We start from the raw sequence: 15,770 nt of genomic DNA, 5'->3' as shown, positions 1-15,770 counted from the left end.
CTTTCCGCAGGGGAGCGGGGAGCGCGCCGGCCCACGCCCACGCCACCCAGACTTTGGGCGCACAATCGGGCGCACACCCCTGCGCGCGCACACCGCCACACTCGGGCGCACGCACAACGCGGCCGGGCCACGGACGGCAGTGTAGGCGGCGGCCCGGAGTGGTTCGGAGCGCGCAGCCGGGTCCCCCGCGAGGGCGCAGCCGGCCGCCCCGCCCCGCCCCGCCCCTCGAACCCGCCAAGCCGGGCGCGCCTGGGGCTGCAAAGTTTCGCCGCTAGTCCGCCGAGGCAGCGCGCCGGCTTGGGCTCGGCTCGGCTCGGCTCGGCTCTGCGTGGCTCCGGACGGCCGTGACCGCTGGCCGTACCGTGCGCCCGGCTGCGTGCCCAGCTCTGCCCCGCGCGGATCTCGACATCCCGCGCCCCCGCCTGCCGGTGCTGCCCGCGCGCCCTCCCGCCGCAGGGTTTGTTCTCAGCCTCCTGTGCGCCCTCGATCTCCCTCCTCCTCCTCTTCCCCGGCTCCGACCCCTTCGCCACCGCCACCCATCATGGCCCGTGGCCTCGCTCGGACCAGCCCGGGACCGGGGTCCCAACTGCTGCCGCTGCTGCCGCTACTTCTGCTGCTGCTCCAGGACGCGGGCGGCAGCCACACGGCCCCCGCCCGGTCCGCCCCGCCCGCAGCGGCCGACGGCCTGGCGGGGTACAAGAACGCCCAGCGGTCTCCAGGGGACGCGGCCGCTGCGCTAGGCCCCGGCACCCAGGACATGGTCGCTGTCCACATGCTCCGGCTTTATGAGAAATACAGCCGAAGGGGCGCGCGGCCAGGAGGGGGCAACACGGTCCGCAGCTTCCGGGCCCGGCTGGGTAAGTAGAGGCGGCCCTGTGGCCCCCTTCTCTTCATCCTCCGCGGTCCTCCTCATGTGTCCATCCTCCCACCCCTGCACCTCCGCTTTGCCTCTTCCTTCTAGTCATTGACTGGTTCATTCATTCTTCCATTAACTATTCCCCCACCGCCGCCCGCCCCGAGCACTCTGTGCCGGGCCCTGAGCCTCCCGTGGGGACGCCGAAGTGGCACAAAGTGACAGAGTTCCTGCCCCTGGGGTGCCGCCAAACCTCGGAGGGTGTCACACTTGCCGGACACAGACGATCCCATCCACAAGGCTTTAAGCACAGCGTGGAGATGGGACTGGGCTGGGGGAGCTCACCGTGTGTGTGTCGGGGCTCGGGGGGTAGGCTGTGCTGGCTCTTGACAGATGAAGGAGGCACTGAAGAGAGCCCATCAGGTGGGCGCAGTGCAGCCCTGATGGAAGTGCCAGGCGCTGGGCCCAGGCAGGGGCTGTGCCCCTCTAGCTGGTGCACTTAGTGGGTGTGGCAGTTGGGGAAGCAGGGTGGACTGAGAATGGCCTTGGGTGCCCAGCCTTGGGTACATGGGACTGAGGCCTGCTAGGCACTAGCATGAATTGTTCAGACTATGGGGGTTTGAGGAAAGGTCTAGAAGCTTGGGCAGTGGGGGTTCCCAGCCCCCCTCCTGCCCTTGCCCCTCCTGGGCAGATCCTTTCCCCTTTCCCCACACCTTGGATGGAGCTGCACCGAGCCCTCCCTGCCCTGCTTCCGAGAGCATTTCAGAATCCTGCCTCAGCTGTCTGCCCGCCGGGGCTGGGTGACCTCTGCAGGCCCTGGGTGAGCAGAGACGAGGCACAGGGGTGATGGGAAGACCCTGGTTGTCATGGAGATTACTCATGGTCTCAGAATGCCATTGCAGAAAATGTGAGTAGGGGTCCCCTGCAGCCCTTGTGAAGGAGGAGGCCATTCATCAGGAGAAAGACCATTGGTCTGTAGGGCCCCCTCTTGAGGTAGAGGGGGACAAGCCCACCACTGGGGCCAGACAGCTTGGAGTCAGATCCGCCACCTCCCTGTTGATCACTGGCTGTGTTACTTAGGGTACCACACCGTGGCCTCAGAGCCAGACACTGGAAGCTTGGTCTCGCATAAACATGCACTGGGAGCTCCTGCCGCAGAGAAGCCCCTTCCCCCCATCCTCTACTGGGCAGACTCACTAGGTTCCAGGCCAACTAGATCTAACTCCATCCTCCCTGGTACCTTTTATTCACCTCTTGGGGCCCATTTCTGGAGTATCATTATTAAGTCACTCAAGAATCATCTAGCATGACTATGATCTTGGGCAAATCACTGAAGCTCTGTGGACTTGAGTGTACTTATCCACAAAATGGGCAGGTCATGGTAATATCTTCCCTGTAGCAATTCAGGAAAGATGACATGAGTTGATATGTGTAAGCGCAGCACTGGCCAGGTTAAGTGTTGGTGCATCGTGTTTCCCTGGAGTACAAAAGACTTGTGTTCATATAGGTGTAGACTTGACCTTGCATCCATTAACTCAGTCCCCAAAGCCTTGCACTTGAGGAAAGCAAGACCAGCAAGTTCACTGCTGCAATAAGGGATGAGCACGCCCACTGAGCCCACCCTGTTGCTGCAGGCCCAGGCATGGAGGTGCACGGTCTGTTTTTCAGTCTTCACAGGCTGGGGGCGGTACAAGCAACACTTAGCCCTGACAAGGATCTGGCGACAGTACTTCAGATCCAGTCCTCCCATTTTACAGATAAGGAGACTGAGGCCAGGCCAGGGCAAGCTGTTCACAGTGGCAGTGGTTGGCACCGTCCATCTGTCAGGCTCATGCTGTTCTCACTGCTAGTCCCCTCCCCCAACCTCCATCAGAACTGAGCCCAGGACTTAGGAGACAGAGGATGGAACAGATCCTGGGAGATCAGAATTATTCTGGATCAGTCTAGGACTATTTGACAAATCCAGTACTCTTGTTTGGAACCATTTGAAACAGCCATGGGTACAAGTCCCAGCTCCACCTGCTACTAGTATGTGTGTACACATCACTTTACCTCTCTGAGTGTCAATTGTTTGTGCACATAGTGGGGGTGGGGTGAAGATTCAATGGGATGAGGCGGGGTTTGTGCCTGGCAGAGGGTAGGCCCAGGCAGCTCGGTTTCGCTTCTCCTCCCCCGACTGGCTTAAGTTTCTTCACACCCAGTCCCTCACCAGCCCTCAGAAGGGCCTGCTTTGTGACCCAGCGACGAAGCTGTGAGGAGGTGTGAGCCTGGCTGGGGACCCCTCATTTCATGGATGAGGCACACATGTTGGGGGCTTCAGCTCTGGTCCTGCTCCGTGACGGTGACCTCTGCTGCCTCGGTGGGGTGGTCCCTGCAACCCGTGTTACAGTGGAACTGTGTCCCTTGCCTGCCTCTAGGCAGCTCAGCTCAGGTTCCAAGCGCAGGCTGTGAGCTGGGCTGGTAAGGGCCAAATCCTGAGTCTGTGACTGGGGCCAGGGACTGAACTCGTCTATGACTCCGTTTTCTTCACTTCTAAAATGGGACTAATAACGCTCTCTTCCTTATAGGGTTTTTTAAATGAACTGAGATATGTTCAGTGCTTAACACAGTGCCTGGCACGTGTAAGTTCAATAATGTTTTAGCTCTACTATGATTACTCCAGCCACCCAGCTCCTTCCCTCCCTTCCGTTGCTCCTTGAAGTGCATCAGTGGAGAGAGCTTCTGAGCCTGACCATAAGGGTTAAGGTTAGACACCTGCAGCCTCAAACGACCTGCATTTAAATCTAGGCTTTTCCACCTACGTATGTGATATTGGGCAAGTTACTTAACCTCTCTGAGGTTGGTGTCTTCATCTCTAAAATGAGAGTACTAATACATACTCATCTGTCGAGAGTGCCAGATGTCACAGTCAGTTCCCCAAGTCTTTCCTGGGCACCTCATTCAGTGGCAGGTGCTGTAAGCTCAGAGGACACAGAAAAGCAGAGAGTATTGGCCCTGCCCCGAAAAGCTCACGGGCTGGTGGAGAAGGGAGAAGTAAACAGAAGAATGTGTGCAGTGGCACAGGTAGGACAATGGAGTGAGAAAGGGCTGGGGGTGGGCTTCAGGAGCCCCAAAGGACAGCACTGACCTGGCAGGGGAAGGGCTGGTGGGGAGGGTCCAGTGAAGCCTTCACAGAGCAGGGGAGGCCCCAGACGGACTCTGAAGGGCAGCGGGTGTTAGCCAGGTGTAGAAGTGAAGCAGAGCCCTATTGCCTGGAACTGTGAGGTGTTTGGTTTCAATGAGGAAACAACAGGAAGAAAGAGGCAGAAAATGGAAGTGAACCAGTGGGCCACCAAGGCCTGTAAGCAGTGGGGCAGTATAGAGAGTGTGTATGGTGAGAGAGGGGCAAGGGAGGGAGAGGGGGAGGGAGGGAGAGAAGAAAAGAGGAGAGGGGAGAAGGAGAGACAAGAGATTATAAGGGAAATGCATACTTATCCAGAAATCGTAGAAAATCACAGTAAAGAAAAGAAATCACAATCCAGATATAACCAGGGTTAATATTTTGTGGAATATTATATATAGTTTTTACCCTAATGGGATCAGAGTTGCAGCAGGTAAAACTTGTTATATCTTTGTTCTCATTTGAAGTTACCGTTTTCTTTTTCATTACTGGTCATCCTGAATTGTTTTTCATGCTTTTTGGCCATTCGAAATTTTTCCCGTGGAAACCACTTCATCCACTTGGGGTTCTGGTCTTTTTCCTACTGATACATGGAGGTTGTGAAGGATGTGAACTCTTCATCTGTAATAGATGATTCCCTGTGAAGCACGAGTGTGGTGTGAGGGTGACAGTGTCCTGGGGTCACAGTGGTGGTCAAGGTCAGACTGTGGGCTAAGACAGTGGTGGAAAGATGCAAAGTTCAGGGTGGTTGTGGAGAAACAGGATGTGGAGAAATAGGAACTAGGATAAGTTGCATGCAGGAGGGCGAAGAGGCTGTGAAAATTCTCAGGCTCCTGCTGGAGAGGGTGGACAGGTGGCAGTGCCTCCCGCTGAGCACGAGGGCAGGGAGCAGGGGTGGGGGGTCCTGAGTGTAGCAGTAGCTTGTGACACCACATGACCACTGTGTTCTGAGCATGTGCTGGGTGCCAGACACCTTGCTGAGAGCACTGCAGAGATGAGCTCACAACTTCAGGAGGCACGTACACGTGTTCTGTTTGATTAGCAGATGGGGCAGAGAAGTTGTGTGACTTCCTAAGGCCCCACAGCTAGTGGGTGATGAAGCAGGGTTTAAACCCTGACTCTGGAGCCTGCCTAAAAATAGACACTCGGTACACATTAGTTCTCTTTCCTTCTCTGCACCACCACTGGTGGCCCACCACTTCCTTTCTTCAGTTTATTATGTTGGTGCTTGCATCTTCAGCCCGGCATTCTCACTCTGGTCACCCTGATGGCTGTTTCAGGGGCAATGAGTGAAGGGACAGATCTCCAGGTGACTTGGATTCTGTTTCTACAGAGCAGAGCAGTCTGAGGGTCGTCTTGGCCTGAGAGCTGGCCAGCAGGGAGCTTGGGGGCACCCTTGGACTAGGACCGCTTCCCTACCTCTTTCCTCTCTAGTCCCATCCCTAAAGAGTTGGGAAGGAGGTTGAGTGCCCAGTAGAGTGGACCTCACTAGGGTTCTCAGATTTCCAAAGACCATAGAGAGATCAACTTGTCTAAATAAGATCAGTCCTTTCTTTCCTGGAGAGTCAGAATACAAAATAATCCAAATAATGACTTGTGTTTGCAAAATATTTTAGAGTTCACAGCACATGATCTTTGTTACATTAGCTGTTAAGCAGACCCGGATTCTATCCGGAGCACCTGGTTGGGGAGGGTGGGGAAGGGCGTGGGCTTGGGGTCAGACAGGCCTGGAAGCACGCCCTGGCTCCACCCCTTACCAGCTGGGGGACTTTAAGCACTTTAAGCAAGTTATGTAGTCATGTAGTCATGTACCCTCTCTGAAACTCCATCTCTTTGTCCATTTGCCATGTCTGCTGCCCTCATTGTGAACACGAGGAATCAAGCATGCGTATATGCTTGGAACTTGGAGCTTCCTAATCAGTAAACAATATTATTCCCATTTTAAAGCTGAGAAAACTAAGGCTCAAGGGGAAGTGACTGGACAAACGTCCTGCTCTGCAGTGCCTCCGGCTGGATTTACATAATCGGCTACATCTTTCCAAAGGAGACTTTCTGGACTTCTTTCAGGATATTCACTGAGCCCCAGGGCAGCAGGCCAGGAACCCCCTTTGTTAAGTGAAGCAGACAGATCTAGCAAAGACCCCTCCCCTCCCCTGCCATTCAGCACACATTTCTGAGCACTGATGATCACTCAGGCCTCGTGCTAGGACCTAGGGATACAGCAGTGCACACAGCTGGCAAAGCCCCGCCCTCTTGGAGTTTGTGTTCTAGAGGGAAAGAGAAACAATCGCAAGGAAATATATTATATCAGGATGTCCCAGAGTGACGTGAAGACAAATGAAGCCAGGGACAGACAGAGCGATGGGGCTGTTCCTTCAGCCAAGGGAGGCAGTGGTACCCTTTGTTAGGGATGCCGCTTGAGCAAAGGCCCAAAGGAGAGAGGAGTGACTCCTAGAGGAGAGGTGATGACAGCAGAAGGAAGAGCTGGGACAAAGCCCTGAGACGGAGCTTCATGTTTGTAAGGACAGGAAGGCCAGGGTGACTAGGGCAGAGATGGGGGTGCGGGGAGCAGATGGAGTTGGGGAGGTAAGCAGGCCAGATCAAGTAGGGCCTTGGTAAAGGGTTGAGTTTTATTTGGGGGGCAGTAGAGAGCTCTGAGCAGGATGCTGACCTGAGGTCGAAAGCACCCAGCCCGCCGGGGGCCTCTCCTGGACACAGCTCCGTGAAGCTGCGACGGGCGCTGCAGGTGGGCGTCCCCACATCACTGTCTGTCTCATCCCTGGGCTGAGCTCCTCTGAGTGCCTGGAATCACCTTTGCTAGGACCCTGCTCAGCCCAGCACTTAGCCCAGAGTAGGAGTTTCCCAAATGTTTATCTGGAAAAGGGAGGGAGGCAGGGAGGGGCGAAGGAAGGGAGAGAGGAATGATAGGAGGGAGGAAGGAAGGATCTTTTCTAGCTGACCATGAGATGGGAGCCACAGGCACCAGCACAGCTCATAGGAAATAGGGACTTCTCTTTGGAGATTCTCCTTTGTGACCTGGGCTCATCCAAGCTGGGAGGCTTCAGGTAGGTGGCCTTCTCTCAGCCACAGCCTGGAGCCCCCTGCAATGCAGGCATGCAGGTACAATCAGAGAGCTGGGCCAGCCTGTGGCCCTTCGTGCCCTGGAGATGGGAGTGACCCACCTCCACCTCCACGGTTCCCAGCGGGGAGGGTCAGCACGCATCAGACTGCCTTGTGAGGAGCGAGCTGCCTGTGGCCAAAGGCATTCAGGCCAAATGGAGGAAAAACTCCTGCCCTGAGTGTAATTAATCAGGCTGCCTGACCTCTAAGGTTCTTCCCGCTCTGAGCTCCTGAGCGTGCTCTCTGTGGTTCTCCATCCTAAGGGAAGGGCAGCATTTGCTGTCCCTCTCCTGCACCCCGTGCAGAAATAACCTCCAGGGGAGGGCACCCCGTCCTCCTCTACAACATGTTTTGCCACCCTGGGGCGGCCCTCCCAGCACCTTCATTGGGCCGCACCCACCTCAAGCCAAGGTTGCTGTCCCTGCCTTGGTGGTCACAGTTATCCTTCTTTATATCCTCTCTCGTTCTTTACCTTGTCACTGGAAGGGGGGCCAAGGTGCTTTTCTCTGGGAAGCCCCATCTCGGTTCCCCCAGTCTGCTGTTTTCCTTCTCACCGAGAGCCACAGGTTTCTAGGCCAAAGATGCTTGCATCCCGCTGTGAAGGGCCAGCTCTTTGGAAGGAGTCAGACATGTCTGTTTTAGAGCCTAGAGTGTTCTTGCACAAAGAACCTGTTAGCGGAACAATGGAGTTGACTTGAATTGGATAAAAGAAAAACACTTTTTCTGCTGTGGTAGCTGGACCATTGAGTAACAGGGGCCCGAACTGGTGCAGGAGGAGCTTGCTCTGCCGGCCTTGGTCATTTAGACAAAAGTGGCACAGAAGCACATTTGGGGGCTTCCCCCTTTGTGCCTGGCACATTACATATGTTATTTATTTAATCCTCCAAGCATTCGGGTGAGATAGAGATTCTCTTGTCTCTCTGAGGCAGATGAGCAAGGCATGGTCCCGTTGAGGCCTGGGAGCCTGGTTCCTAGAGCCTTTCCCAGCTTGGGGGGTAGGGGCTGCCTTGTTGGTGAACTTGCACCCCATCCACAAGTCAACCCCGGATGTTGCAGATACACAGCCACCGCCCATCGTTGCTTCCCAAACTTAGAATCCCTTAGAATGCTGGTTAGAATAAGAATTCCTGGGCCCCATTGTCCCAGACCCTCTGAATCAGCATCTCCAGAGGAGGAAAGCAGTGATCTTTGAGCTTTGGGAAATGCAGGACTCGAGGACCATGACACTCAAGGCCGCAGTGTTTGGGGAAGCTAGGTTTAAATGTCATCAAGACTCGTGCTTCTCCTTATGTGTGGACGCATTGAGGGGCTGCTGTGGACATGCTGAGGGTTTTTTTCTGAGAATTAGGTAAGGTCGTGTCTTTAGAATGTCACCCAAGCTTTGACTGACATTTATTGGGCCCTCTGACTTTTCCTCCCTTCCTCTTTCTTGTAGTCCCTTAAAAGTACATGAAAGTTCCCAATTGAATTATGCCTTCTTCCCAGTAGAATTATGCCTTCATCCCAATAGAAACAAATAACCTTAAACTGAAGATTTTGGTTAAAAAAAATGCCAGCTGAATCTGTGGGCTCAGGTGTCAGAGAAACTGTGACCCATTTTCTACACACACACACACACACACACACACACACACACACACACACACACATTCCCGCTCTTGGAAGCCCTGTACCTCTCCCAGCTTCACCCAGCAGACAGACCCCTGGCAACAGGAAATAGGGCAGCGGGAGGGTGACAGCCCACCTGACAGCTCTGGTCTCCGGCTCTCCTGCAGCATCTCAGGGAGATGATGCCTCCCTCCAATCCAAACCCTAGAGAGGGCTTGCTATTCCCAGACCTCATGCTGCCAGGGCCTGGGGCAGCTTTCTGCCCTGGGGTCCTGGTGTACACCTGGTAGAACCAAGAGAGGAAGGAAAGAGTGGTTGACAGCCCCAGGGATGCAGGGGCCAAGAGTATCCTCGAGCTGCAGGTGTGATGTTTGAGGGAGATGGGAGTGACCCATGTGATGTTTGAGGCCGGTCCTCATCGTGGTTCCGGCCTCTGGAGAGCAACCTGGATGTTGGAGATTGTATTGAGTGACCTGGTACAACCCTGATAGTGCTTTTTCTTTGTAAAAACAAGTTTAAAAGGGCTTGGGCAGAATAACTAGCAGACACCCAAATGGCTGTGTTCTTAAGCCCAGTTTCCCTCAGAAGCCGCTCAATGCTGAGACAGTGTGAGGCACTCTAATTTACCTCATTTGGAAGAAGGACTGCATTTAATGTCTATAAAATAGAAAGCTGTGCGGATACAGGGGGGCTACTGTCAGCAGGGCTCGGACCCAACCCAAGTATCCCGAATACCTGATTCCACCTTATCTCATGAATGAAGATGGGGGAGATCATTTGTTCATTGAGAGGCGTTAGAGTGCAGAGGCAGGAACTGGAGCTTCAGGGTCCAGCAGCCCTGAGCATCTACCCTGTCTGCCACCTTTTTTTTCTTCCTTTCTTTGCAATGGGATATGACAGCCCCCAACCTCTCTGACTTCAATCCCTCATCCTCATCTGGTCCCTGAAAATAGCGAAGGGTGCCCTCCTCAGTTCCATGTGAGGATTACAGGAGATGAGGAAAGCCTGCTGGCCTGAAAGTGCTCCCTCAATGGGCATTCCTCCTCCACTTCCTGGACGGGACACCCTATGAGCATGGGGCCCTGTTCAGGAGACAACCTAACAGGCTGTGGTCTGTCCTTCCCTCGCAGAAGTGGTCAACCAGAAGACCCTGTATTTCTTCAACCTGACTTCCATGCAGGACTCAGAAATGATCCTCATGGCCACATTCCACTTCTACTCGGAGCCGCGGTGGCCCCGGGCACGCGAGGCACCATGCAAGCAGCGGGCCAAGAATGCATCCTGCCGCCTGCTGCCCCCGGGCCCGCCTGCACGCCAGCACCTGCTCTTCCGAAGCCTCTCGCAGAACATGGCCACGCAGGGGCTGCTCCGTGGGGCCATGGCCCTGCTGCCCCCGCCACGGGGCCTGTGGCGGGCCAAGGACATCTCCCCCATCATCAAGGCGGCCCGCCGGGATGGCGAGCTGCTCCTGTCCGCCCAGCTGGATTCTGGGGAGGAGGACCCGGGGGTACCCAGGCCCGGCCCCCACGCACCCTACATCCTCATCTACGCCAACGACCTGGCCATCTCAGAGCCCAACAGCGTGGCAGTGACACTGCAGAGATATGACCCCTTCCAGGCTGGGGACCAGGAGCCTGGAGCAGCCCCCAACAGCTCGGCAGACCCCCGCGTGCGCCGGGCCACGCAGGCCATGGGGCCACTGCAGAACAACGAGCTGCCGGGGCTGGACGAGAGGCCGGCACATGCCCCCCACGCCCAGCACTACCACAAGCACGAGCTGTGGCCCAGCCCCTTCCGTGCACTGAAGCCTCGGCCGGGCCGCAAGGACCGCAGGAAGAAGGGCCAGGATGTGTTCATGGCCTCCTCGCAGGTGCTGGACTTTGACGAGAAGACGATGCAGAAAGCCCGGAGGAAGCAGTGGGACGAGCCGCGGGTTTGCTCCCGGAGGTATCTGAAGGTGGACTTTGCAGACATCGGGTGGAACGAATGGATCATCTCACCCAAGTCGTTCGACGCTTACTACTGCTCAGGAGCCTGCGAGTTCCCCATGCCCAAGGTAGAGTGTGTGGGGTCGCCCCGCTGTGTTCTGGGCTAATTGTGACTCTCAGCTCTGCCCCTGCAGGCAAGTCCCTCTGCCTCCTCACTGTTTCCTCTCTGTAAATAGGGATAATGACACCTCCCATCTACTCAAGGCAGAGAATAGGTAGACAGACGTGCCAAAATGTCAGCCTGTTGGGTGGATACAGCCCACAGATGGATGGGGTCTGGCTGTGCCTTCAGTGAATTTGAGTTTTAAATCAGAACCTTTCTTCTTTTGCAAAACAGGAGATCCATCTCCTTAGGTGTGTTCCCACATAGCAATATCCACAGAGGCTGAGGAGAGCCTGGCCCCCTGCATACAGGTCAGGTCTCTTAAGCCTCCTCCTCACCAAGGCTCTTCTAGAAACCTGGCCTGGATCTCAGGGCGTTGGTGTCTGTGACCAGCACAGAGCTGGCCTCAGTGGCTTCCCAGTGTGACCGTCCATCCCCACCCCCGACTCAGGGCAGGAACTCACAGGGCAGCTAGCTCTCATTGCACACGAGTCGGCAGGACACACAGCACGGGGCTGCTTTCCCCATTGCACTGGCCCGGGTTTTCAGATGCTCGCCTTCCCTCCAGGCTGGGCCATGGTTCTGTCCATCCATCTCCCCACATCCTGAACCACGGTGGGCTGGCTGCCTGCTGATGTCGACCTCGGCACAGAGCACACACTTTCCTCCTACTTAGCTCCTCTGCTGAGTTCCAGGTCATGCCTTCCTCTCCAAGAAAGGAAGTCAGCGCGTAAATCCACTGTGAACGTAAATAAATCAGCCAGCTGGGAAATCCCAGACCCAGACGCGGGGCCGCATTAACCTGTTTGGGAATTAAGAGGCTTCTCCTCAAAGCCGTGCATGTGCAGGAGAGAGGAAGGGAGGTGTCTGACAGAGAGACAGGCGTCTGCTGGAAGGGCCCAGCCCGGGGGATGCAGGGTGAGTACGGCAGGCCCCTGCTGGCTGACCCTGCGCTTACCTTATCAGTCTGCCTGGCTGTCTTTCCACCTTCCCTGACACCAGCCTGAACTCCCCAAATGCCGGTGTCCCTCTCCTCCCACCTCCCCACCAGAGGCACTGTGCATATAAAACTCTGGCCAACAATGAGCTGAAGCACCTGTGACATGGTCCTCTTCATCTTGTGGGAGGTGCCGTGTTTGCTGCTGGGACCCAGACTCTTCTGGCTGTGAGAGGCTGCCTGGGGAGGGAGGGGAAGAGAGCTGGTGTGGGCCCAGCGAGCATAGTTTCCAAGCCAGACTACTTTTTAACTGAGGGCTCCTGGTCCAGTTATTTAGTCATTTTAAGCCTCAGTTTCACCAGGAAAATTAAAGTCGTACCCACCCCATAAGGTTGATTCAATGAGAAAATGGGGTGATGCAGGTGAAGCAGCGCCTGACACCCCAAAGTCAGACCCACCTGGGAACTGCGAGTTTCCAGCCCCATCACACTGATGCACTTGTGCCTGCAAGGCTTCCCCTCCTGTGCTGAGAACATGATCACATGGCAGGCGTGTCGGTGCTCCCTGGACTGTAAAGTCTGGGCAGGTATGGCCCCAGGCAGAACCTCCAATCTTCTCCACTGCCTTCCCTCTGGGGCACCTGCCCAGTTCCTGGTGCTCCTCGGGGATGTGTGACGCGCAGGTGCCCCCAAGTGGCCAGTGCCATGTAGGGGATGTGCCTTCCCTCTGGGAGCCCGAAGGGCAGGAAGGCCTTTTGCAAAAGTCCCTAGGACTCAGTCTGCCACTGATTTCAGAAGAAATGTGTACCCAACCCTGTGATCTCACCTTTTCTTCTAGGTCAGTGCCTTTTCTGTGGCCTCAGTCAAGGGCATGCAGGCAGCGTGGTGGGTGGGTTAGGACTGCAGGGTAGGCAGAGTTCGGAGGTGACCATGCTCCTTTCCCCCTTGCAGATCGTCCGCCCCTCCAACCACGCCACCATCCAGAGCATCGTCAGGGCCGTGGGCATCGTCCCGGGCATCCCAGAGCCTTGCTGCGTTCCCGACAAGATGAACTCTCTTGGGGTCCTCTTCCTGGATGAGAACCGGAATGTGGTTCTGAAGGTGTACCCCAACATGTCTGTGGAGACCTGTGCCTGCCGGTAAGACCAGCCGCTCTGGAGTGGAAAGAACCTGCCCCGCCTGCACACAGCAGGGCAGCATTCTCGGAACCTTCTGGAGTGAGCACTTGACTCAGGGTGCAGCTGCAAATGCAGGGCACAGCTTGCAGGCAACCATCTGTCACCCCAGGGCATCATTCTGGGGTCTTTCACTGCTGGTGACTCAGCCCCCTCAATGCCAGTCCGAATCCTTTGAAGGGATCTGGGCATTAGCCCTGGCCTGACGGTTGCCCACAACCTGTCCGCTGTGCTCTGAAGGCCTGAAAACCGGACATGTCCACAGGCTGGGTTTTGTGACTATCATCTCATAACCTGGAAAGAAGACTACAGACCCGAAGGCACTCACTCCCTTCACAAGGAAAGAACCTCTGTTTAAACAATCAGTTTAAAACACTTCGGGCCACAGTGTGACGCTGCAAAACAGGGCCTAAATGATGGTATAAATGGATGTTTTCTCTCAAAATCCACTGCAAACGCTTTTATACATACAGTATGCACATATAACCAATGTTGGTTTCTTTTTCTTAATATATGTTTTATTTTAAAACAAAAAGGAGGGCGTTGACACCGTTCCCCACAGAGGTAGTCAAGCTGGCTGAGCGTGCATTGTTTAAACGCGCTTATTGAAATAACCCATGCAGTGATACGCGGGAATACTAAAACATAACCAAGATTTTATATTTTTGTAAATTATACTTTCTATACTGTAGATTGTGTACGGTATGTGTTTTTATGGAAAGCTAATAAATTAAAGGGACAGTGGTATCTTCAAAAGCTGAATGTCACCCATTGCAAAATATGGATGGATCTCCACGTGTAAGTATGACATCTGGGTGGCTGCTGGGGTCACAGCCTTCTTTAGGAGCCAAGGCCCCTGTAGGCCGTCTCCACACTCTCTCATCTTTATCCTAAGCTCCAGACACCGGCCACTCCTATGCCTTCCAGGGTCCTGCCCACTCATATCACACCACAGGTCCCCACCCTGGGCTCGTCCAGGAAGGACATGGCCCAGGCAGGCACAGTGACCTCGACTCCTTAGCCTCAGAGGGGATGTCAAGTGATGGGGAGGTGCCTGAGATATTTAAAGGAACATCTATGGTAGCCTGGTCAGGGGGCTTCTACTTGGGGTAGTTCAAGCAAGAGATTCAGTAGAAGAAGTCAGGGGTCTCTCCAGAGATTTGGGGGCTCCTGAGGAACTGGAACGTCTGCTTCTCCCTGCCTCCTAGTCAGCATCCCTGTCCCCAGATAGTCTCCCCCAAGTGGCTCCCTTATCCCTGAGCTGACATCGCCTTACAGTTGTAGTACCTGAAGCTGATTGACCAGCATTTCTGAAGGAGAACCTGGGTCCAACTGGGGGCAGGTGTATAACAGTCCCTCGGCTGGGAACTCAGAGGATGCCATGGCCCCCAGTCTTCTCTTCCTCGGAGAAGGTTGAAAAGCCATGAGCAGTTCTCCAGGATGGGACTTAGAAGGAGAAAAGGAGCCCAAGGCATCTGTCTTAGGTCAGGGTCCTGAAACCAGGGTTCCTGTGCAAGGCATGGATGAGGAAGTGCTCCCAGGAGAAACAGGCAAAGGGTGGGTACAGCAGGACAGGAGGGCAAGAAACTAAGCATCCCAACCTTGCCTGGATCCTATGGGATCTCTGGCACTTAAGCTATACCTCTGGGTTAGTCCAGCTTCAAGGCAAGGATGCTGGATGTTCGCACCCCCTCCCCAGGCTGCCCCCAGTGGAGAGATGGAAACTCTCAGTTCTCTGGCCCTCTACACAACCAGCCACTGTGGCTTAGGAAGCCCAGGCAGCCTCTGAAGAAGGCTACAACTGCAGCCACTGGAGGCAAAGCGGCCGACACTGAAGAGAGTACCCAGAACAGGTAGGTAAGGAGGGCTGAGGGTACCTGGGTTGGGGTCTAGGTATTTTCCCCATAAACATCTCTACTGTAAGCAGTTTCTTCACAAGCATTCTTGCTGCACAACTAATTGGCCGTGAGGCCATTTTGCCGTAAAAGATAAAATAACTGGGTGACAGTTCCATTACACTAGAAAATATAACATCAGTTTTTACAAATTCTTCCGTGAGCACAGTCATACCTCCCACCCATGAAAACCAAAAGTTTACCGATTTATCAAAGATATAAAAGAGGCAGCTACTGACAACAGTCTTCGAGAGCATTAGTGATGGATTCTTTAGCTCATTTAGATATGACACCTTGTTCTCTTAAGCTGTCTTTACCAAATTTATGATGCCGTATTAGAAGTTGGAGGCAAAAGAAGAATCCACTCCTCCTATCCCTGCCAAAACAAATGTTTATGTGATTCCTGATGAGTAGAAGTCTCTCGAAAACGGTGAGCATTTTAACAAAAGCTGGCTTAGATTAGCTCAACCAAGGGTTTGCAAAAATTGATGTGTTATCATTTTCTAGTGTAGTATAACTGTCAAGCAGTGATTTTTTTTACAGCAACATGGCCTTAAGGCCAACTAGTCGTGCTACAAAACCGCTTACGGCGAAGATGTTTACAGCAAACACTGGACACACCTGGCTGGGGCCCAGCAGCATATGCTCAGCATCCCCTCTGAGGTGCTCCAAATGGTTGTGGGACATGTGTGTGAACAGCTGCCCTGGGCACGTGGCCCTGCCTCTTGGCAGAGATCAGGTGAGGCGAGGGGGGCGGTCCTTAAGGCACACACTGCCTTATTCCTGCAGGACTCGTACTGGGACTAAATGATTCTTTCATTGGATTGCTGGGATGTCTCAAATTGGTCTGCAAATCGGTCATGGCTTGGTTTGCCATGTCTAATCCTTTTTGAAATATGACAGGATATAAATTACTAGCAAAATAAGTAAAA

At 54.4% G+C, this 15,770-nt stretch overlaps 1 protein-coding gene across 1 annotated transcript; it reads left to right on the top strand.

Annotated features, from left to right (window-relative positions):
- The first annotated feature begins 229 nt into the window (after positions 1 to 229).
- Positions 230 to 13,694, top strand: GDF10 (growth differentiation factor 10). The gene is made up of 3 exons (XM_004286497.2): positions 230 to 857; positions 9,872 to 10,797; positions 12,720 to 13,694. Exons 1-3 carry the CDS (start codon positions 542 to 544, stop codon positions 12,909 to 12,911), a joined length of 1,434 nt encoding a protein of 477 aa, XP_004286545.1. The 5' UTR covers positions 230 to 541; the 3' UTR covers positions 12,912 to 13,694.
- Positions 13,695 to 15,770: the final 2,076 nt, after the last annotated feature.

The sequence above is a fragment of the Orcinus orca genome, chromosome 14 (assembly GCF_937001465.1).
Source record: "Orcinus orca chromosome 14, mOrcOrc1.1, whole genome shotgun sequence".
Lineage (NCBI taxonomy): Eukaryota > Metazoa > Chordata > Mammalia > Artiodactyla > Delphinidae > Orcinus > Orcinus orca.
Note: the sequence above shows the minus strand (reverse complement) of the source record. Positions and strands in the feature narration are given on the sequence as shown.